At 41.6% G+C, this 23,075-nt stretch overlaps 1 protein-coding gene and 1 non-coding gene across 2 annotated transcripts in view; one reads left to right on the top strand and one right to left on the bottom strand.

Moving 5' to 3' along the window:
- Positions 1–23,075, bottom strand: part of LOC124805068 (guanylate cyclase soluble subunit beta-1) — a 214,547-nt gene that overhangs the window by 13,816 nt on the left and 177,656 nt on the right. Inside the window, exon 13 of the mRNA XM_047265492.1 lies at positions 13,132–13,289. Coding sequence (XP_047121448.1) covers positions 13,132–13,289 — 158 coding nt within the window. The remainder of the gene's footprint in view (positions 1–13,131; positions 13,290–23,075) is intronic.
- Trnas-cga lies at positions 3,386–3,460 on the top strand. Its single transcript has one exon. It is a non-coding gene; the product is annotated as a tRNA-Ser (tRNA).

Below are 23,075 nucleotides of genomic sequence, written 5' to 3'. Positions count from 1 at the left end.
TTTCTACAGCCAAGTGTTTGTCGCTACGAACACCGCCACAAAAGTACAGAATGTGGATTGAGAGTAAATCGAAGAAAGACGAAAGTAATGATAAGTGGCAGAAGTGGGAACAGCGAGAAACTTAACCTCAGGATTAATGGTCGTGAAGTTGATGAAGTTAAGGAATTCTATTACCTAGATAGCAAAATAACCGATGACGGGTGGAGCACTGAGGACATCAAAAGCAAACTAGCACTGGTAGAAAGGGCATTCCTGGTCAAGAGAAGGCTACAAATCTAAACATAGGCCGTAATCTGAGGAATAAATTTCTGAGAACGTACGTTTGAAGCACAACGTTGTATGTTAGTGAATCACGGACTGTGGGAACAGAAGAGAATCGAAGCATTTGAAATATGTTGCTACAGACGAATGGTGAAAATTAGGTGGACGGATAAAGTAAGGAATGAAAAGGTTCTGCGCAGAAACGGAGAGGACAAGAATACGTTGAAGATACAGACAATGAAAAGGGACAGGATGGTAGCACATCTCTTAAGACGTCAGTGAATGACTTCCACGGTACAAGAGGGTAAAAACTGTAGGGGAAGACAGAGATTGAAATACATCCAGCAAATGGTTGAGAACGTAAGTTGCTAGTGTTACTCTGAAATGAAAAGGCTGGCACTGGTGAGGAATTCGTGGCGGATCGCATCAGACCAGTCAGAAAACTAGTGACTTAAAAAAAATGTCATTACAGACACACTATACTCGTACGCCTGATTGGGAATAGAGGATATTAAAAACAACCTTCACGGAGTAAAAAAAATGGCTCTGAGCACTATGGGACTTAACATCTATGGTCGTCAGTCCCCTAGAACTTAGAACTACTTAAACCTAACTAACCTAAGGACATCACACACATCCATGCCCGAGGCAGGATTAGAACCTGCGACCGTAGCAGTCGCGCGGCTCCGGACTGAGCGCCTAGAACCGCTCGGTCACCACGGCCGGCTTTCACGGAGTAGCGTCAAAATTAAGAGTGCTTTGGGAATTGAGCTTTTAGCCCAGGGAAGTAAGCGGATAGGTGGGAAGACTACATTGAAGATGGAGGGTTTGTCTGATGTGGTAGAGGAAGAAACGAAGTTATTATGGAAGACCTAAGGTATGCAGTATTACAGTCAGAATTCAATGACAGAAAGACTTGGCGATCAAGGAAGACAGAAGGGTTAGAATTTCTGAAGTCATTGGGGCAAAAGTCAGTACGCGAGGGCAGCCGTGCGTGTTAAAGCGCGGGACGGGAAGGTGCACCAGCCACTGGACCGAATACGCCCAGCAGATTAACGAGTGTTGGTGTGCCGGCCAGTCTAGATGAGATTTCAGGAGGTTTCTCACATCCATGTAGCTGAATACCTGTCTGGTACCCAAGTCCCGCCTCAGGTACACGATTCGCAAACATCAGAGAAACCTCGCTGACCTCCACGAGACTAACATTACACGCACCCCTTAAACTAATCGCACCAAATCCGTTACTAACCCTGCCAACCTTGCGCGAAAAGCGGGAAAAAGGCACAAGGAAAATAAGAAGTTCAGAGGAAATGTCAACCAAGAAACTATTCAATCTGGTGTATAGAATCTACGAATCCAGAGATATACCATCAAATCCTCGGTCAAATATCATGCATACAATTCCGAAGACACCAAGCACAGATGAGAGCGAAATCGCACAATCAGCTTAACGTCTCATGCATCAAAGCTACTAACAGGAATAACGCACAGAGGAAGGAAAAGAAAACTGAGGAATTGTTAGATAACTATCAGTTCTGCTTTAGGAAGCAAAATAGTCCACGACGGATGAGGCAACGAGGACAAAAGACCAGAGCAGGCAATGAGAACATTCCCGGCCAAAAGAAGTCTGCTAGTGTCAAACTCAGGCTTTGATTTGAGAAAGAAATCACTGAGAATATAAGTCTGGAACATAACATTGTATGATATAACATTGCATTGTATGGACTGTGGAGAAACCGGAAAAAGAGCTGTTTGAGATGAGGTACAATGGAGCGATGTTGAAAATTAAGTCAGGTGATAAAATAAGAAATTAGGTTCTTCTCAGAATCGGTGAAGAAGGGAACATACGGAAAACACTGACACAAAGGAGGACGCTAGGACATGTGTTGAAACGTCATGAATGATTTCCATGGCATTGGAGGGAGCTGTAGAAGGTAAAAACTCTACAGGAAGACAGTGACTGAAATACATCCTTGAAGTAGGGTGCAATTGGTACTCTGATAAGAAGAGGTTGTCACAGGAGACGATATTTTGGCGAGCAGCATCGAACCAGTCTGAAGAACGAAGACATAAAAAAAATCCAGTAATAAATTGTCTAGCGTATAGCTGATTACTCCTAGACTCAAATTTGTTTCTTTTTTTCTTTTTTTTTTTTTAACAGAGCTGTGTTCCGTTTTTCAGACCAAAGTTTTCCTACCAGAAGGATGCATGTTTTCGTCCCCTTCCAAGAATCCAATCATGTACTACAGCTCGGACATTGAAACTGATCGAAAACTTGACCAGAACTATTAACTAAACACACGTTTAGCAACAGGAACGCCGATTTACTATACTGAATAGTATTTTGTGGAAGTTCACAAGACGCTTCTAGCTGAGTAATCAGGACTGCACGATTTGTGAGACCATTCTACGACTTACGATAAGAATAGTATTGGCACGCGAAAGTTTTTATAGAGGAAGAACATTTTTTTGGTCGCATGGGTCGTAAGCTGAGGGCGAGATCAGAGACGTATTTCGAGTGGATTGGTTCAAATGGCTCTGAGCACTATGGGACTTAACAGCTATGGTCATCAGTCCCCTAGAACTTAGAACTACTTAAACCTAACTAACCTAACGACATCACACAACACCCAGTCATCACGAGGCAGAGAAAATCTCTGACCCCGCCGGGAATCGAACCCGGGAACCCGGACGCGGGAAGCGAGAACGCTACAGCACGACCACGAGCTGCGGACTCGAGTGGATTGCTATCTTGTAAAGTGTGGTCAGAACCAGTCTAAAACGCTCTTAAGGTAACTAGTCCGTGAATACTACGGTAAACCTTGAAAGAATTGACAGTTTTCTAAACAGTGTAACTCAAAGAATAAAGTTTGAAAGCCCATATAATGCTTACCATCTTTTAACACATCTTTTGGGAAAATCTCACTTTTTTAAAATTGTATTTTTTTGTTGCATGTGAAATAAACCACGCTCATTCGAGAACGAGATTTTCACTCTGCAGCGGAGTGTGCGCTGATATGGAACTTCCTGGCAGATTAAAACTGTGTGCCGGACCGAGACTCGAACTCAAGGTAGGAGACGAGGTACTGGCAGAAGTAAAGCTGTGAGGACGGGGTGTGAGTCGTGCTCGGGTAGCTCAGTTGGTAGAGCACTTGCCCGCGAAAGGCAAAGGTCCCGAGTTCGAGTCTCGGTCCGGCACACAGTTTTAATCTGCCAGGAAGTTTCAAACCACGCTCATTATTTATGTGCATCATAGGTACACGTTACTCAAAATTCAAACAAAGTAGAAGGTTTATTATTTTCTTGTAAGTTATTTACACTATTATATTTAAAGCAGACTATTGAAAAGATGGTTCTGTCGTAAATTGTGCTACAAAAATTTTAGGTATGATTATTAAAAATTTTGGAAATTAATTGAGGGTTTCTCTCCAAAAAACATTTTATATTCAAAATTAAGTCGCAAGATTAGTCTTCTTTTCCGTTAAGCATGTTTTAAGACTGAATACAATATTTCATCTCTCCATATTTAATAGTTTTTAGAACGTGAAATAATTTAACTTTCAGTAAATTCAAGTTAAAGGTAAAACTTGCTTTTTCTGTTAAACTTGAATGGCACTAATGCATCCCAGGCCCACATTCATCTTGTTTCCTGTGTTGTTCTTCCTCCCTTCTCTTTTTCACACCATTTCTTCTTATTATTGCTTCTTTGGTGGCTTCCAACACCGATTTTTCAGCTTCGAAGAGTCTTCTTCGGTCAATGGCTATTAGAGCTCTCTGTATATTTAGTCAACCAGGCACTTCTGTCAGTTCCATATCATTAATCCTTGACACTGCACCATCATTGAAACTTGTAGAAAAGCATCTAACACACCTATTTTGAAACTATTTAGTCCTACTAGAATAGTTTTCGGTGTCAGTTTCCATACACAATTGTTGAAACTTTCATTTGAATTTTGAATCCTACCATGTAAACACGGCAAAGAAATTTTATTTTGTAGGTCTCCCCTTGAGTAACAGTCCTGCAGTAGCCACACCGTGAATCACTGCCAGGTGGGGAGAGTGCGTGACGTGGGTTGTCGTCTGTGGAGGATGTGTGAAAGAAGGTAGCCCATACTTCCTTTTCCATTCCCTCAAGGTCATTTTTATTTTGTCTTATGGCTTGCCCATAGTAATAGTGCAAGCTGTCTATTTCTTTGTTCTGCAAGCCGATCACGTCCATTTGTATCGTTTTTATGACTTTTTAGTACCTTAAGTTGGCTAACGTACGAAGGGTTTACAGTTACTTATTTTTTGTTAATATTGAGAGTTTAGTTATTGCTTGCTGTTGATTTGGCGCGAATGAGAGCAAAACTTTATATTTAACATAGCTGACTGTATGTCACGGGGACGTCGTGGTGCGCGCAGCCACTTTTAAATTCCTCTAATTTTGGTACTTTCTGTGGTCCATTTCTCTGGAAGTTAACTTTTTCTCGTTCAGAAAAATACAGAAAATGTTTAAAGACAAGAATAAAGGAACGATGTTTTGACAGTTATTCACGAACGAGTCCCCTTAAGCGTGTTACAGGGTAGGTTGTACTGAGAAATAATTGTTAAGAAATTCGATACGTTGCGCCGTTTCGGAGTGGTTTCCTAAAACCGAACAAGAGAGCGATAGAAAAATTGAACAAAGGACGGTAGCGAGGATCGAACCCGAGCTGAGCAGTCTTGTGCACTACCATCTATGCTATGAGAACAAGTGACAGTAATTCCGTCTGGCGGGCTGCTTGAATTTTTGCTCGCAACGGCCTGACTGGCTAACTGCAATGCTAATGAACTCGGAAATGGCACAACGTGAGAAATTTTTTTTCTTAACCTTTATTTTTCAGCACAACCTATCCTGTAACACCCTTACAAGATTTTCAGAGTGTTTCTGACCACCCTGTCTAAGACTGTTCTTGGCCGTTGCCACGAGCAGCCCTGAAAACCTTTGAAATCTAATCCTGCAAGAAAAAGGAAGGTGCCATGATGAAAGGCAAATTTACAGAATCTGAAATCACTGAAAATAAACAGATTGAACGAGGAGTGTAAGTTTATGATAATCAAGAGTAATCAGTGAGGGCAGACTACGTAATATATGATTTTTTATAGAAGGAATTGTCAAGAAACAAAACGCCACAGGACGGATAAGAAATTGTCTAATAGATGATATTAAGTGGAATACAATATGATACAAAATTAAAAGAATGTCGAAGAAGAAGAGAGTATGGAAGATGCTTAGCTTGCGTTGCAGGCGCTGCACACACGTCAGAACACATCATGCTGCCGCTGTTGATGATGAAGATTAATTTATTACACGATTGTAGAGATAATTACTGTAGTTTCAAGAAACATATAACATATAGTGATATCCTTTGAGAGCTGTGGACGCCCTTATTCACTTCAGTAGTAGTTCGGTGAGAGGGATATCGAGAAAGACAGGGATAATGGCCACATTGCGAAGCGAATGAGCGACTGCCGACGCAGGGAAACCATAGCGCGCCTTAATCCTCTTGGTCATGGAATCCCATTAGTACTGGTGTCCTAGGAACACGCTGCAAGTGCGGCAGCTGACGTTCACCCAAGTGCTGACAGCGATCCATTCACTACTGAATTACCTCAAATCGTACTCTGCATGAAAAGTGAAATGCAGATCATCAGACAGAAATAAAGATGAGCGTCTTCGCGGATCACATGGTAGGCAGCTTGTAACTGGCCCGTATGAAGATACTCGTATTGTGCCACGCAGGCAACTTCTAGTTAGCTGCTAAAACTAAGTTGTCGTACGTCAAATGTGCATCCTTTCTGAATTCTAAGATATGTTCTTATATTGCTGTAAAGGAGAATGGTCGAAGTTGTAGCTAATAACACTTGCATAATTTTATGACGTTATTAAAAATTCGCAGCAGAGTACAAATATTAGTATTTTGGGGATCTATAATAATATGCCTGAAAATATAATACATTAGGTTAAGAATACACGAAAAAACTAGAGAATAAGTAGAAAGAGACCTCTGTTAGAAACACCATTCGCTATAAACAGATCACTGCTAGTATCCTAAGACAATGGCTCTACTTGGTCAGTTACCAGTCTGCTGGGAAAAGTAGCTGTGGTAAACAACCTGCAACTACTCAGTCACTGGAAAGCCAAACAAGGTTTTTTGAAGTTGTGAATTCCCTGTCAACTGTATTATGTACCTATAGAGCATGCCATGCGTAAAAGCAGTAAAGAGCTAATAATTACACCTCTCCGTTTGTTTGACTCTTGACATGTCATATATATTCTATCTTCGACACTGATCCTTCATCGTGGATTCCTCGCAACACAGGGTATTAAAGAATATTTAAAAATAGTTGTTGCTTGTACAGATGAACAGAGAGGAGATCATCGTTACTGTAGGGAGAGAGCTGTTAACTGTATGATACACGTCTGCCTGAGTGCCTCCACCTTTTGAAATTCAGACCTCTACTGATATTAAGGACGTCGTCATTTATAGTACATTTCCATATCTTTGTCTTTCTACCATTCTTCTCCTTCAGAACAGATACCTTCTTTTAAAACTCGTTGTTATTGAATGAATTCATCTTGCTCTAGGTCTTCCTCTTGCCCTTTAGTCAAACCTGGACGCCATAATTCGTTTTAGTGTTCTTCTATCTTCCATTCATTCACATGTCCAAACAATTTTAACCTGTTCTTCTCAATTCTCTCATTAAGCTTTTCCACTCCAGTTTCAATCCCATCACCTTCATTTCTCACTATGTCTCTTCTCGTTTCTCCCGAAACATCTTAGGTATTTCACTTCACTGTTTTGGATTCTACTCCCCTCTCCTCTTATCACTATCCAGGTCTCCGATGCGTATGTAGATATGAGCTTTAAGTACGTATTATACAACACTTCCTTACACTTCATTGGCACCTCCCCTTCTCGTACTAAGCCGCTCGCACAGTGGTAAAATGCATTGCCCTGTTGCATCTACCGCTAACTGCTGTCTCCATTGTTGTATTTTCCATCACTCTTCGTAGATATTTAAAATTGTCCACAATTTCAATAACCTGTTATTTAATGTTAGTTAGTCCTTTTCCTTCTCTGCCTCTTCCGGTTACCACCACAGTCTTGCACCTCTCCATACTACATTTCATTCCCCATGTTTCTATTTTTTTTGTTTAAGATTATTTTTGTTCATGTACTTCATTACTGTTTGTTCCCCACATCACAATATCGTCGGAAAATAACGTCTCCCTTTCTCTACGAATTTCTTTTGTGTCTTTCACAATTTCATCTATCACTGTGACAAATAAAAATTTTCTACACAACACTTCCCAATGTCAACCCCGTAATAGTCCTAAACCTATCAGTTCTTTCAACTTGGGTCTGGATATAGCTGAAATTTTTGTCGTACAATGCTTGAAGACTTTCAGTTGTTTTTTTCTAACTCTCCTTCTCTTCAAGGTTTCCCAAACCATTTCTCTAGGAACACTTTCTTAAATCTTCACCAAATCACGAAACGTCGTCAACAGGTATTTTCCGCGCACCCATTCCTTTCCATCAACTGTCTCGTACTACAAACTGGATTCACTGTTGATCTACCATCTCGAAAGCCCTACTGCTCCTCTTCCAACTGACTTCCTTCAGTGTTATTTCAGTATCCTCTCCATTATTTTTGCTACTTGTGATACAAGTGTGATGATCCTTCAAAGTTATCACATACTTTCCTGTCTCCCTTCCTGAACACTGAAGTTATTTTTTTCCTTTCTCCATTAACCAAGCGCTCATTTCTGAGTACGTATGCCTCTAGCCATTTATATAACCAATGTAGCCTAGTAGGTCTCCACATTTATCTCATTTAACCTAGATGCGTTTCCTGTTTCACTTTTCTCAGTGATAGGCCTACTAACTATGTAACGTCTTTCTCTTCTTCCAGATCCAGATCCCCGTGCCATACTGGTACTCCCCTTTCAGTGCTGTTTTTCAAAATTTAGTAGTTTGTCACAGCATTCTTTCCATCTTTTCCTTATTTTCTGCGATTACGTTTCTAGCTCATCATTCTTCCCTTTCACTAGTTTTGCGTAATTGCTTTCTTTCCTCTTACTCCTTTTAATTCCATGCATGATCCTTTTAGCTCTGTAACATTCTTTTCTAACTAGCGTCTAAATTCATCCCAGCCCTCCCTCTTTCCTTCCACTACATTTCTATCTCTTAAATAGTTTGCAAACACATTCCCTGAGAGCAGCAAAGATTTTTAGGTATTACACCATTTAACTGGAAGCAAGAAAAAGTGTCATTTTTCATTCCACAGCTCCTTCTCGGATTTACGCAATGGTTTTGTCACAGACTTTTTTTACATCAGTAGTCATATAGAAATATAACCATAGTAGTTCCATTTAAAACAACAAAGCTGATTATCGCGTTCCCTCTTACCATTTATCTAGAGACCGACTGTTTACACGATTACCGGAGATATTTTGATACGAAGATACGCAGACAGCGGGTTCTGTCGTAGATTTGCGGTCGCCGGGCGCCAGTTAGTCTGGGCGCCCATCCTCGAGCTGGCAGTGTTCGCAAATTTCTGCTGCGAAGACGTCATGTCCACTTCCTTCCCGACATCGCCAGAACAAAAGGAGCTTCCACAAGATTAGTATTTTTAACGACACTATAATGTTAGGCTTTCAGTATATCGAAGCCACTAAGACACTACCAACAGTTACGTCAGTCCAAGGGCGGGCTGAAAAGTAATGCCTCCAAATTTTTCGTGCCAAAATTAAAAATTTTTTTTCAATAAAATAAACTTTATTAACATTCTATGTTGTGTTGGCAGAAGAGCCTACACCGTGTTACTAGTGGGGGCCGAAAAGCACGCGCTTTAGCTCACGCAGGCTGGCGTGAGGAGGGAAGGACTCTACTGACGTGAGGTCTGGAACATGACAAGGAATTAGAATTCCGAAAGCGGACTTAATTAGTTTGATACTTAACTTTAATCCATTAATGATGAACATCGCTCTTGACGGTACACGATACACAATATTATCTGTTCAGAATAGCAACTAAATATGGCGTCTTTCTAGGTTGTAGCAAATGACGTAGCTGAAGGCTATGCTAAACTGTCGTCTCGGCAAATGAGAGCGTATGTAGACAGTGAACCATCGCTAGTAAAGTCGGTTGTACAACTGGGGCGAGTGCTAGGGAGTCTCTCTGGACTAGACCTGCCGTGTGGCGGCGCTCGGTCTGCAATCACTGATAGTGACCACACGCGGGTCCGATGTATACTAGCGGACCGCGGCCGATTTAAAGGCTACCACCTCGCAAGTGTGGTGTCTGGTGGTGACACCACATTCTACACCTTTATGCATACGTCTACATTTTTGTTTCTCAACACAATCACCCTGATGATGAAGACGTTTCTCCCCACGGGTGACCGGTTTGTTGGTACCGTCACTGTGGAATGTTCGACTTTGTAGACAGAGCCACAGCCTCACCTCTGTTAGCACCGCTTCATCACTACCAAACTGAAGTCCTTATAGATGTTCTTTAAGTCTAAGTTCCGTCACACTCGTTGAGGGTAGCAGCACCGTTTCCTCTATCACGAGTACAAACAACACAAGGTAGCACATTACTGATGTCGAAAAAATCTGATTCAGCTTTCTCTCTTCTATGGATTTTAGTTGCAGGCACGTTTCCTATGTCGAAACTCGATTGCCGCATGCTCTGTCTCACGCACCGACATAGTTATGTTACATACCGCCAAGTTACACGCTACAATTCTGAGTGCTCTAGCGGCTGAGTGCTCCATCGGAGAGGGAAAGTCGACCTAGTAATATGTATGGTAGGTAATATCTCAACCAATATTACGAACTGAAAAAATTCGGAAGCAATAGTTTTCAGCACGACCACGTATTTTCACTCGGTAACGCGACTTCAGGAAGCCTAGATGTCGAAGAACGATTAACCAGTTGTTTCTGCTTAACTATATATGACTGTTAAAAAAAACAGGAAAAAATAGATACTTGAATGGTTGAGAAAAAAACGACATACTCCGTGTTAATGCGCTCACTGGAATTTGACTTTCTTGTGGCTTACGAAAAATGTCTCGGGACAGAATAGACAATGAGGTTAATGTTTAGTGCTGCAGTGTCAGCAAATGCCAGCAGCATAATTATGATTTTCGCTACTGTGAAACACATGTCCTTTACTCAGCAACTGCTCAAAGCTCTTAAAGTATGCGTTTTAGAACCAATGTTTACTAGACTTTTTTGCTTCGAGTGGCCGTTCTGACATATTCCTGAATACTGATAATACGTCCTCAGACACCCTGTATGAATAAATGTGGATAAAAGTCTTAACATATAAATATATAGAATTCAATGAGCACGTAACTAAGTGTTGCTGCAGCTGGATGTAGATTCCTTAATCATCCGTGATAATTTCGTAACACTGACCTGCATTTTACAGACTAATAGTTTTTGTATAATGGTTGGATGTGGAAGCAGTTTTCCGTCGCTGAAATGTAGACTAATGCTGTATTTTCATTCGACAAGCTAAAACGGTGCTTCCATGTTCAAAAGGAAAGCAATGTCCCAGAGAATCATTTATAAACCACACTCCAAATGTTAATTATTATTCCATATATTTAAGCTACCTAAGGTTTTTTGTATTAAAGTAGTATTGAAAAAACTCTGTCTGAGGAACTAGGTATGTGTTTTGATTTACATGAGTAGTATGAAGACATGCATAAATGTACATACTGCTATGTTATTATTCCATATATTTAAGCTACCTAAGGTTTTTTGTATTAAAGTAGTATTGAAAAAACTCTGTCTGAGGAACTAGGTATGTGTTTTGATTTACATGAGTAGTATGAAGACATGCATAAATGTACATACTGCTATTTCAGGCATATTCTGAGGCCAACAATGCTTTATGCTTCTTAACACACTAGAAAGCAGGGACTATTATTTGAACAATTTGCTTCTTTTAAAATTAAATAGCATCATATCCAGCCCTTGCTTCGGAAGCAAAGTAAGCAAAAGAATTTGCGTTTTCACCAGAGCGACGATCATACAGCTCTTGAGGTGTGTGCGAAGAGGGCAAATCTCCAAACACCGGTAACACCACAGTAGCTGAGGACTCGGTATTGTTTGGGTTTGTATTTATTCCTATCTTCTGTTAGTCTATCTTCTCCTTCCCCTTTACTCCTCCTCCTCCTCCTCCTCCTCCTCCTCCATCAATCTGCTACTTTTCCCTCTATCCATCTCCTCCTCCCCAATCTAAGTCCATCTCACGCTCCCACCTCTTTCTGTACATCTCCACCTCTCTCTTCTGTCTATCCATCTCCTCCTGTCCCTCTGTCTGTCCATTTCTTTCTTGCCCCTCTCACTGTCCATTTTCTGCTCCTTTAACTCTGTCCGTGTTCTCCTTTCCCCTATCTCTATCCACCTCTTCCATCTTCTTCTCTCTCTGCATCTTTTCCTCCTCCCTCTGCCCATAGCCGCATTTCTCCTCTCTCTCTCTCTCTGTCACACACACACACACACACACACACACACTCACACACACACACACATACACATGCCATATCCACCTCCTCCTTTTCACCCATCCCCGTCTCTCAGTCCATCTCCTCCTCTGCAATATCTGTTTTCATCTCCTCGTACCCCCTTCTATCACCCATATTCCGATTTAAGACTGCTGGTTCCTACTCCCACAGTATTTCTTCCAGATAGGAAATACAAATAGTATGTGTACCAAGTCTGGTTGGAGTCGATCCATGGGGTTGGGAGGAGCGTCTTCTCCTGGCTTTGCCCACGTAAACACATGTCACGTACATTTAATATATTTCACACATATTTGTACATATAGTTCACCAGTATCTCCAGCGAATGTCACCCTGCGGTTTCAAGCAGAACAATGTTTATTACATCACATCTCCTGACCTATGGGTCATAGAATGATACTATTTTGCAGGTAAATTCAGCAGTATACATGGATCCTGTCTGAGAAATTCGTTGCGAATAAAACTAGTAGAAAAGAAGTAATGAATTTGAACGTCATGTACGATGTTGCAGTTTTTCACGCATTTCTGTGTTTATGGCGGCGTGTGCCCAGACCTGTGTGTCATATAATGATACAGTTTTGTAGGTACATTCGGTGGTATATGTGAACATATTCTGCAAAATGTGTGGTGAGTACAGTTAGTAGTAAAGAAGTAATAATCTAGAACGTCGTCCCTAATGCAGCAGTTTTCCTGCAGGAACAACGAAAGTGTAATAACCGTAAACTTTATTTCTTTAATCTTTTTTTTTGAGAGTTGTCAGCAAGAAAACTTTTAGTAGTGGTTCGAAATAATGTGTGTAAAGTTTGTTGCAACTCACTAAGTGCTGTCATTCTCAAATACTGGTTGACTGAAGTAAGAGTGTTCACACATAATGGGCTACACTTATTTTCCACTCTCGCCCCTTTGATAGGTATGTGGTTTTTATCCCCATAGCGTTTCTTTACGGATAGTAAGTGATGCATGTAGCAAGTTTGGATGAATTTGGTCTAGTGGTTTAGAAGGATATGCAGAACATAAATACGTGCATATATTTTTTATAATATGTATGGACTACGAACGCCCTCAAAATATGAAAAGTCTGTCTGAAGCATTTGCGTTCCTTATTGTAATAATCTGCTTTGCGTGTTCCTCTGCAGTACACACAGTCCTATATGTGTTATAGACATCCTCATATCTACACTAGACTGCTGTTCCTTATGCTGTGATTTATCAATGTACACGTTTATCCGCTCTTTCAGAGATTCTGCAGCAGCGCCCATGAAAAAGCAGATGGTGTTTTGGTTTTCAGTATCGTTTCGGACCTACCTGTAGGCATCTTCAGAGACGTTGATGCGGCCGGGCTGGCCCGTGGTCTCGGTGCGGCTGGTCAGGTTGACGGTGTTGCCGAAGAGGCAGTAGCGCGGCATGCGGTGCCCGATCACGCCAGTCACCACCTCCCCGGAGTGGATGCCGATCGTGATTTGCTGTCGACACAAACACCATTGCCATCAACAAGAGCTGCGTGGATTCTGAGTAGCAAAACATTATAAAGCGGACGAAATATTATTCACGTACTTAAGGCGGCCCGCCACGAATTCCTTTCCTGTGCTAACCTCTTCATCTCAGAGCAGCACTTGCAACCTACGTTCTCAATTATTTGCTTGACGTATTCCAATCTCTGTCTTCCTCTACAGTTTTTGCCCTCTACAGCTCCCTCTAGTACCATGGAAGTCATTCCCTCATGTCTTAGCAGATGTCCTATCATCCTGTCCCTTCTCCTTATCAGTGTTTTCCACATATTCCTCTCCGATTCTGCGTAGAACCTCCTCATTCCTTACCTTATCAGTCCACCTAATTTTCAACATTCGTCTATAGCACCACATCTCAAATGCTTCGATTCTCTTCTGTTCCGCTTTTCCCACAGTCCATGTTTCACTACCATACAATGCCGTACTCCAGACGTACATCCTCAGAAATTTCTTCCTCAAATTAAGGCCGGTATTTGATATTAGTAGACTTCTCTTGGCCAGAAATGCCTTTTTTGCCATAGCGAGTCTGCTTTTGATGTCCTCCTTGCTCCGTCCGTCATTGGTTATTTTACTGCCTAGGTAGCAGAATTCCTTAACTTCATTGACTTCGTGACCTTCAATCCTGATGTTAAGTTTCTCGCTGTTCTCATTTCTACTACTTCTCATTACCTTCGTCTTTCTCCGATTTACTCTCAAACCATACTGTGTACTCATTAGACTGTTCTTTCCGTTCAGCAGATCATTTAATTCTTCTTCAATTTCACTCAGGATAGCAATGTCATCAGCGAATCGTATCATTGATATCCTTTCACCTCGTATTTTAATTCCACCCCTGAACCTTCCTTTTAATTCCATCATTGCTTCCTCGATGTACAGATTGAAGAGTAGGGGCAAAAGGCTACAGCCGTGACTTACACCCATCTTAATACGAGCACTTCGTTCTTGATCGTCCACTCTTACTATTCCCTCTTGGTTGTTGTACATATTGTATATGACCCGTCTCTCCCTATAGCTTACCCCTACTTTTTTTCAGAATCTCGAACAGCTTGCACCATTTTATATTATCGAACGCTTTTTCCAGGTCGACAAATCCTATGAAAGTGTCTTGATTCTTCTTTAGCCTTGCTTCCATTATTAGCCGTAACGTCAGAATTGCCTCTCTCGTCCCTTTACTTTTCCTAAAGCCAAACTGATCGTCACCTAGCGCATTCTCAATTTCCTTTCCATTCTTCTGTATATTATTCTTGTAAGCAGCCTCGATGCATGAGCTGTTAAGCTGATTGTGCGATAATTCTCGCACTTGTCAGCTCTTGCCGTCTTCGGAATTGTGTGGATGATGCTTTTCCGAAAGTCAGATGGTATATTTCCAGACTCATATCTTCTACACACCACCGTGAATAGTCGTTTTGTCGCCACTTCCCCCAATCATTTTAGAAATTCTGATGGAATGTTACCTATCCCTTGTACCTTATTTGACCGTAAGTCCTCCAAAGCTCTTTTAAATTCCGATTCTAATACTGGAGCCCCTATCTCTTCTAAATCGACTCCTGTTTCTTCTTCTATCACATCAGACAAATCTTCACCCTCATAGAGACTTTCAATGTATTCTTTCCACCTATCTGCTCTCTCCTCTGCATTTAACAGTGGAATTCCCGTTGCACTCTTAATGTTACCACCGTTGCTTTCTATGTCACCAAAGGTTGTTTTGACTTTCCTGTATGCTGAATCTGTCCTTCCGACAATCATATCATTTTCGATGTCTTCACATTTTTCCTGCAGCCATTTCGTCTTAGCTTCCCTGCACTTCCTATTTATTTCATTCCTCAGCGACTTGTATTTCTGTATTCCTGATTTTCCCGGAACATGTTTGTACTTCCTCCTTTCATTAATCAACTGACGTATTTCTTCTGTTACCCATGGTTTCTTCGCAGCTACCTTCTTTGTACCTATGTTTTCCTTCCCAACTTCTGTGATGGCCCTTTTTAGAGATGTCCATTCCTCTTCAACTGTACTGCCTACTGCGCTATTCCTCATTGTTGTATCTATAGCGTTAGAGAACTTCAAACGTATCTCGTCATTCCTTAGTACTTCCGTATCCCACTCCTTTGCATTTGTTTCTTCCTGACTAATGTCTTGAACTTCAGCCTACTCTTCATCACTACTATATTGTGATCTGAGTCTATATCTGCTCCTGGGTACGCCTTACAATCCAGTATCTGATTTCGGAATCTCTGTCTGACCATGATGTAATCTAATTGAAATCTTCCCGTATCTCCCGGCCTTTTCCAAGTATACCTCCTCCTCTTGTGATTCTTGAACAGGGTATTCGCTATTACTAGCTGAAACTTGTTAAAGAACTCAATTAGTCTTTCTCCCCTTTCATTCCTTGTCCCAAGCCCATACTCTCCTGTAACTTTTTCTTCTACTCCTTCCCCTACAACGTCATTCCAGTCGCCCATGACAATTAGATTTTCGTCCCCCTTTACATACTGTATTACCCTTTCAATATCCTCATACACTTTCTCTATCTGTTCATCTTCAGCTTGCGACGTCGGCACGTATACCTGAATTATCGTTGTCGGTGTTGGTCTGCTGTCGATTCTGATTAGAACAACCCGGTCACTGAACTGTTCACAGTAACACACCCTCTACCCTACCTTCCTATTCATAACGAATCCTACACCTGTTATACCGTTTTCTGCTGCTGTTGATATTACCCGATACTCATCTGACCAGAAATCCTTGTCTTCCTACCACTTCACTTCACTGACCCCTACTATATGTAGACTGAGCCTTTTCATTTCCCTTTTCATAATTTATAGTTTCCCTACCACGTTCAAGCTTCTGACATTCCACGCCCCGACTCGTAGAACGTTATCTTTTCGTTGATTATTCAATCTCTTTCTCATGGTAACCTCCCCCTTGGCAGTCCCCTCCCGGAGATCCGAATGGGGGACTATTCCGGAATCTTTTGCCAATGGAGAGATCATCATGACACTTCTTCAATTACAGGCCACATGTCCTGTGGATACACGTTACGTGTCTTTAATGCAGTGGTTTACATTGCCTTCTGTATCCTCATGTCGTTGATCATTGCTGATTCTTCCGCCTTGGGGGGCAATTTCCCACCCCTAGGACAAGAGAGTGCCCTGAACCTCTATCCGCTCCTCCGCCCTCTTTGACAAGGCCGTTGGCAGAATGAGGCTGACTTCTTATGCCGGAAGTCTTCGGCCGTCAATGCTGATTATTTATCAAAATTTAGGCAGTGGCGGGGATCGAACCCTGGACCGCTACCTCTAGACCACGGGTTCTACATGCTATAGGGTGGGTATAAGGCGGACCTGTGACCCTACTCCGATGACGTAAATAATATCGCTGTGTACGTGTCAGTTATATGGATCAGCACAATAAGGCGAAGTTTGATTCCATGGAGAAGCTGTTGTGCCTAACGACTGTATTTATTTCAAGTAGTAATCAGTCGCAAATAGAGTTTATTGTACATACCGATTTCATTCATTGTCTGGTCATATCCACTGGTAAAAGACAAATAAAAAACCATTTGTAATAAGGTGACATGCATACCTTATCAAATATACAGTTTTATAAATTGTAAATGTGAACCAGTCATAAAATACGTACCAATAAGTGCAAGTTAAGACACTAAAACCATTTACAGAAACACATAGTCCCAACTTGGCTATTTATGTCAAAGTTTGAGTTCATAATTAGGCCGCTGTTTATAGTTACAACACATCTAGCTTCAGTGTACGTCATACCAATCTACAGCGCCCTCTTGAAATGTGTGATTTGTTGACAACATATATTAACTTATTTTACAATTCGTATGTTTTACCGTTCTATTTAGTCTTTTATACTTCTTCAAAACTTGGGTACATAAAACAATAAGGTGGTTTTAACTAAAAACGGTGAATATAACTAAAAACTGTGACTGACGTTTTACATTTATACGTAATGGTAATTTTGTGAACTAACCAGTGACACAGGTTATTGCTGCACAATGTAGAAATGGATATGATTTAAAAAAAAAAAACATCTTGTTCAAAATACCTCAGTTAGTAAAATTGTTTTATTAAAACCGTGTTACTTACTAAGTACACTTGAAGGAATTGGCGTCGAAAAGCAAGACTTTGCAGTTCCGTTAAATGACGAGGAATGGTGTGCAAAGGTAGCCTATCTGATTGACATTTTTCGCCATCTAAATTACGTGAACGAGAGTATGCAAGGAAAAGAAGAAAATGTGCTGAAGTCACGTGCTAAACTCACCGGAATCTTAAAAAAAACTCGATATATGGAAATGACACGAGGAAAAGAAAAATTTTAAGATGTTTTCTCTTACTTTCGAGGTAGATAGAGGTAGATCCACATGGTATCATGACCTACCAACGCGTTTTGACTCATCTCATGGTTCTTGAGAACAACATGGCACAAAATTTTCCCATTATGACTGTCGACATATATGACTGGGCGCACATATTCAGAAGCCATCACCAACCTATGACTGGAGGAAGAAGATTAGCTGGCAGACAGACTGAACACTTCACCTGAAATATGGTGAACTATTACTTATCAACTTTTCGATGTTAACAAAGAAAGATCACCTTGTAATAGCAGTGAATGCAGTTCACAGCTGTCGTATTCTTCAACGAGCTGGGATTTTCGGCACTAACTAACATAAAAAGCAACAAACGTGAGCGTCTTCTCTCAGTTGAGCAAGAAATGCGCCCGCCTCTGTTTCCCGACAAATCCACCACGAATTGAAGTTTTGCCTAAGAAACGACAGGCTCAAGTTTTTCATTGGTAACTCAAACGTATAAGGCATAAACCAATAAATGACCTGTAAATAAGTTTCAGTTCTGGAATATTACTACCTATTCTGTTGTTACCTTTTAAATCTAACTATTCAGTGAAACTATTTCAATTGCTTTTATTAGCAGAATCATAAAGCCTTAGAAGTGTCGGGGAACAAATAGCAATATCACAGCACTGAACTGCGCCGAGGCACATCGGTTAAGAACCACTGGTCTAGAGTAGGATTTCCCAATCTGTGTTCCGGGGGAAGTGAATAAGTGCTGCTCGAAAAACTATTGCTGGCATGGTGTTTTCTTCGACAGTTTGACGATACTAATTGAGCCGTGGCGGCTGGCGCTAGGGTGTTCGACATGCGTCGCTGATATCGATATTTGGCTGTCCTGCTATCTTTGACTGCTCCCCCGGCGGGTTTTCCGGGTGAACGTGCGACGATTGAGACTCCGGTCGGCGTTCAAAGAGCCAACTTGTGTTGAAAACAAGCCCGCGTCCCTAACCGTGGGCCTCGCCGTGCTCGCCGCCCTTGTCTTCACGCGCAAGCTGGACGTACGGTGCCGATCATTTGGCGCCTTGACGTGCAAAATTGTGGTGGGTTCGTCGTCTCACGCTGAGCAGCTTCCCAGCTCGTAATTTGCAAGCTCCAAGTTACGTATGACTTTTATTCTGTGTTTAGCTAAGAAGATTGTTGAAACTTATTGTGGCATGGGTAGCTGCCGGAGATGATTCTGAACTTGGTTCCACAGTGGCAATTTTAAGGATGCTGATGTTCCTCATTTCGGTTTTGACCATCCGTGGAGTGTGTGTTTTAAGTGGTTTTCACGCAAATCTTAACTTGGTTTAGGATATATTGTCCGCTTTGAGACTGGCTGCGGTCGTGTACATGCCCGGCAGCCGTAGAGTTAATGGTTTAATCATTCGCCACAACAGCATTTGGTATGTTTATTTAATGTTGAAAATGCCTTAAGGCAACTGGAACAGATCTCTAAGTTTCCTGCTAATTTACTGGGTGTTTCATTGCAATCTATTTGTGCTGCAGGCCATTTGTTAAGACTGGTCGTTCCCTGGCGTCGGCGCGATTATGGATCCTTGTCAGGACCGTTTATTGTGGGGCGGGTCGGATTATACACTACTGGCCATTAAAATTGCTACACCACGAAGATGACGTGCTACAGACGCGAAATTTAACCGACAGGAAGAAGATGCTGTGGTATGCAAATAATTAGCTTTTCACAGCATTCACACAAGGTTGGCGCCGGTGGCGACCCCTACAACATGCTGACATGAGGGAAATTTCCAACCGATTTCTCATACACAAACCGCAGTTGACCGGCGCTGCCTGGTGAAACGTTGTTGTGATGCATCGTGTAAGGAGGAGCACCTGCGATGGTGTACTCAACGATAAACCTGGGTGCACGATTGGCAAAACGTTATTTTTTCGGATGAATCCAGGTTCTTTTTACAGCATGATGATGGTCGCATTCGTCATCGCCATACTGGCGTATCACCCGGCGTGATGGTATGGGGTGCCATTGGTGACACGTCTCGGGCACCTCTTGTTCGCATTGACGGCACTTTAACAGTGGGCGTTACATTTCAGAAGAGTTACGATCCGTGGCACTACCCTTCATTCGATTCCTGCGAAACCCTACATTTCAGCAGGATAATGCACGACCGCATGTTGCAGGTCCTGTACGAGCCTTTCTGGATACAGAAAATGTTCGACTGCTGCTCTGGCCAGTACATTCTCCAGATGTCTCACCAACTGAAAACGTCTGGTCAATGGTGGCCGAGCAACTGGCTCGTCACAATACGAGCTGTGGTATCGTGTTGAAGCTGCATGAGCAGCTGTACCTGTACACGCCATCCTAGCTCTGTTTGACTCAATGCCCAGGCGTATCAAGGCCGTTATTACGGCCAGAGGTGGTTGTTCTGGGTACTGATTTCTCAGGATCTATGCACCAAAATTGCGTGAAAATGTAATCACATGTCAGTTCTTGTATAATATATTTGTCCAATGAATACCCGTTTATCATCTGCATTTCTTGGTGTAGCAATTTTAATGGCCAGTAGTATATATATATATATATATATATATATATATATATATATATATATATATATATACAAGCCGTGGGGAGTGAACGCTCGTATTGCCCGCCGGCCGTAGCGTTATTGCTTCCAAACACTGCTATGGGCCTTAACTCTGAACTCTGTTCTCTAAAGGTAAGTGCAATTTGGAAATCTTTCTGAGTCATTATGTCCGTTAATTTAGTGGGGCCACCTTGTTAATATTGGCGTTTTTTGGTTGAGCTATTACTAGCCTTTCTTATTTAACACTTTTGTTAATCATTTGTGTATCTTTAATGAACGTGCAACTCATTATTCCTGTGTACACGTTTTGCGACCTTGGTTGACCCACTTTGTGTTTTTAGTATAAGCATGTTTCACTGTGGACCTTTATGTGAGCAGTTGAGTTCAGTTTCATTAAGCTTTAAGAAGTTGTGGTATTATGTGGCTGTGTAACTTTTGGTGGAAGTGTATAGTGTTATTAGTCTCTTGAGACATGGTTAAACAAGAACGATTGTTTGTGATTGGTTATTCACCGTGCCTACTATCAATGATTTTGGCTGCGGACGCAAAATTATATGATTCTTATTCGTGTTTATGTAATTCAAACAAAGTGAAGATTTGTATATTGCATCAGTCAGAGGGCAAATGTCCGAATTAAAGTTTATTATAAAGTCTGTATTGAGTCAAATTAAAACTGTAAAACAATCACAAGCTTGTTCATCACCAGTGATCCCGGGCTTCCTATTTCCTTTAAATAACTGTTGTGAGATTGTAATTTAGATTTTCTAAAGAATTGGATAGTACCATGGTTCAATAATTATATTTTCAAAACTTTGTTATGATTTCTTTATGATTTAACTCTGAAGTAATGCTTGAATACAACAATTTTTTCTCGTTTGTTAAAATTGTATTAACGTTCAAAATAATCAAGATGTTCTGTCGAAGTACTAGGATTCTCAAAATGGTCCGTCAGAGAAATAGTTTGGGAACCTATCATCTTGTTTGTCCCGGGGAAGTGTGATAGAATCACTTGTATTTATACAGAAACGATGTGGTAAATACAGTAAACTGCCATTAGCGACTGATGATGACGCTTTAGCGTACAGGAAAATGCCCTGGTGTAGTGCATCCTGTTTCAGTTCGAAAGTTTCATCAGTCATTGCAAACTTCAAGTTGGTAAACAACCAGAAGTTGGCTGGGGCCAGATCCGGCGAATACGGCGAGTGATCCAGACCTGTGATCCGTTTGCTGGCCTAAATCTCGCCCACAATCTTCGCTTTCTGGGCTGAGGCAGTGTCATGGAGGAGCGACCATGAATCTGGCTCCGCTATTTGGATCGAATTCGACGAATCCTCGCCCACAAATACAAAACTTAACACACAACTCGCTGCTCCACCACGATTTTCCGACGAATGTCAGACAGGTACTGTTACATTAGAGACCAGGAGGCCTGATGCAGCGACGCTTTGACCTTATACTTCAAGTATCCCAATGGCGCAGCTCGGCCTAAGATACCACTTCAGTTTTGAAATCACACAAACGGTCCTAACGGAACTGCGACACAGCGTGTAGGAGGGTGCAGGGTGACTTAGATAGAATTTCCGTTTGTTGCGATGAATGACAACTTGCACTAAATGTGGAAAAATTTAGTGCAGATGAGTAGGAGAAGTATCTTGTTACGCTGGAATGTTGTGTTAGTGGTGTGATACTTAACACAGTTACTGCTGTTAAATATCTAGGCGTAACGTTGCAAAGCAATATGAAATGCAGTTACGGCACAAGGTCGGTTGTAGGGAATGTCAACGATCGAATTCTGTTTACTGAGAGAACTCTATGAAAGTAAAGCTGCTCATGTATGCAGTAGCCCTGGTTAAGAACGCCTGAACAACCTTCTGTTGAGTACTGCTCGACGTAGATCGCCACCGTGTCGTAAGATGGAGGATGTCAAATGAACTGAGAGGCGTGCTGATAGATTTGTTACCGATGTGTACACGAGCGTTATGAATACGCTCCGCAAACTCAAATGGGAGTCCCTAGAGGGTAGAGGATGTTCTTTCCTCAAACACTATTAAGAAAGCTCAGGGAACATGCTTCTGCGACAGACTGCAGAATGGCTCTTCCACCACTGACGTGTATCTCGCGTAATGGCCGCGAAGTCAAGATAAATAATGGTTTATTCAGAAGTACATAGGTAGTCGTTCTTCCTTAGCTTCATTTGCGAATGTAAAGGAAATAGAATGAATGACAGTGGTGCAAGGTACCATCCGCCATCCATCGTACAGTGACTTGTGCGGTATGTATGTAGACGTAAAACATTCTTAACCAAGGTACCTTACCTTACGCGATGATACAAAGCGTCGTGATAAAAGCGTAATGTCTTCAACAGTGCCAGTAAAATTAAGAATGTGTAGAAGGAGGTAATAATTCGATAACACAAAACTTTCAATGGATATCCATTGGCTTCCAGGTCAGGCTGTAGGGCTTCATTTGAGCATTCGGTTTATTCCGAAAATAATTTATGACTGCGCAATTTATGTATCAGTTATATCTCTGCTCCGACAGCTAACGGTCCATGGAAGCTATATGACGTACATTGCTGTTGTAAGACTCCTTGCAACTGATTGCCTTCCACTCACAATCGTAAGATGAAATGTAATGTGGTTCAAACTTTCATTCTGCCCTCATTTTGCTTAGGATCATTCTGCTGATGGACACTCGCTTACTGTCATCTGCTAATTGTCTCACTCTCCTTGTTCACGTATGATATGTACTGACCTCTATACAGTAAAAAGTCCATAAAATGTATGCATCCTTTCTCAGTATGCGTAACTAAACCTTGACCTG

Source organism: Schistocerca piceifrons, chromosome 7 (assembly GCF_021461385.2).
Source record: "Schistocerca piceifrons isolate TAMUIC-IGC-003096 chromosome 7, iqSchPice1.1, whole genome shotgun sequence".
NCBI classification, from domain to species: Eukaryota; Metazoa; Arthropoda; class Insecta; order Orthoptera; family Acrididae; genus Schistocerca; species Schistocerca piceifrons.
Note: the sequence above shows the minus strand (reverse complement) of the source record. Positions and strands in the feature narration are given on the sequence as shown.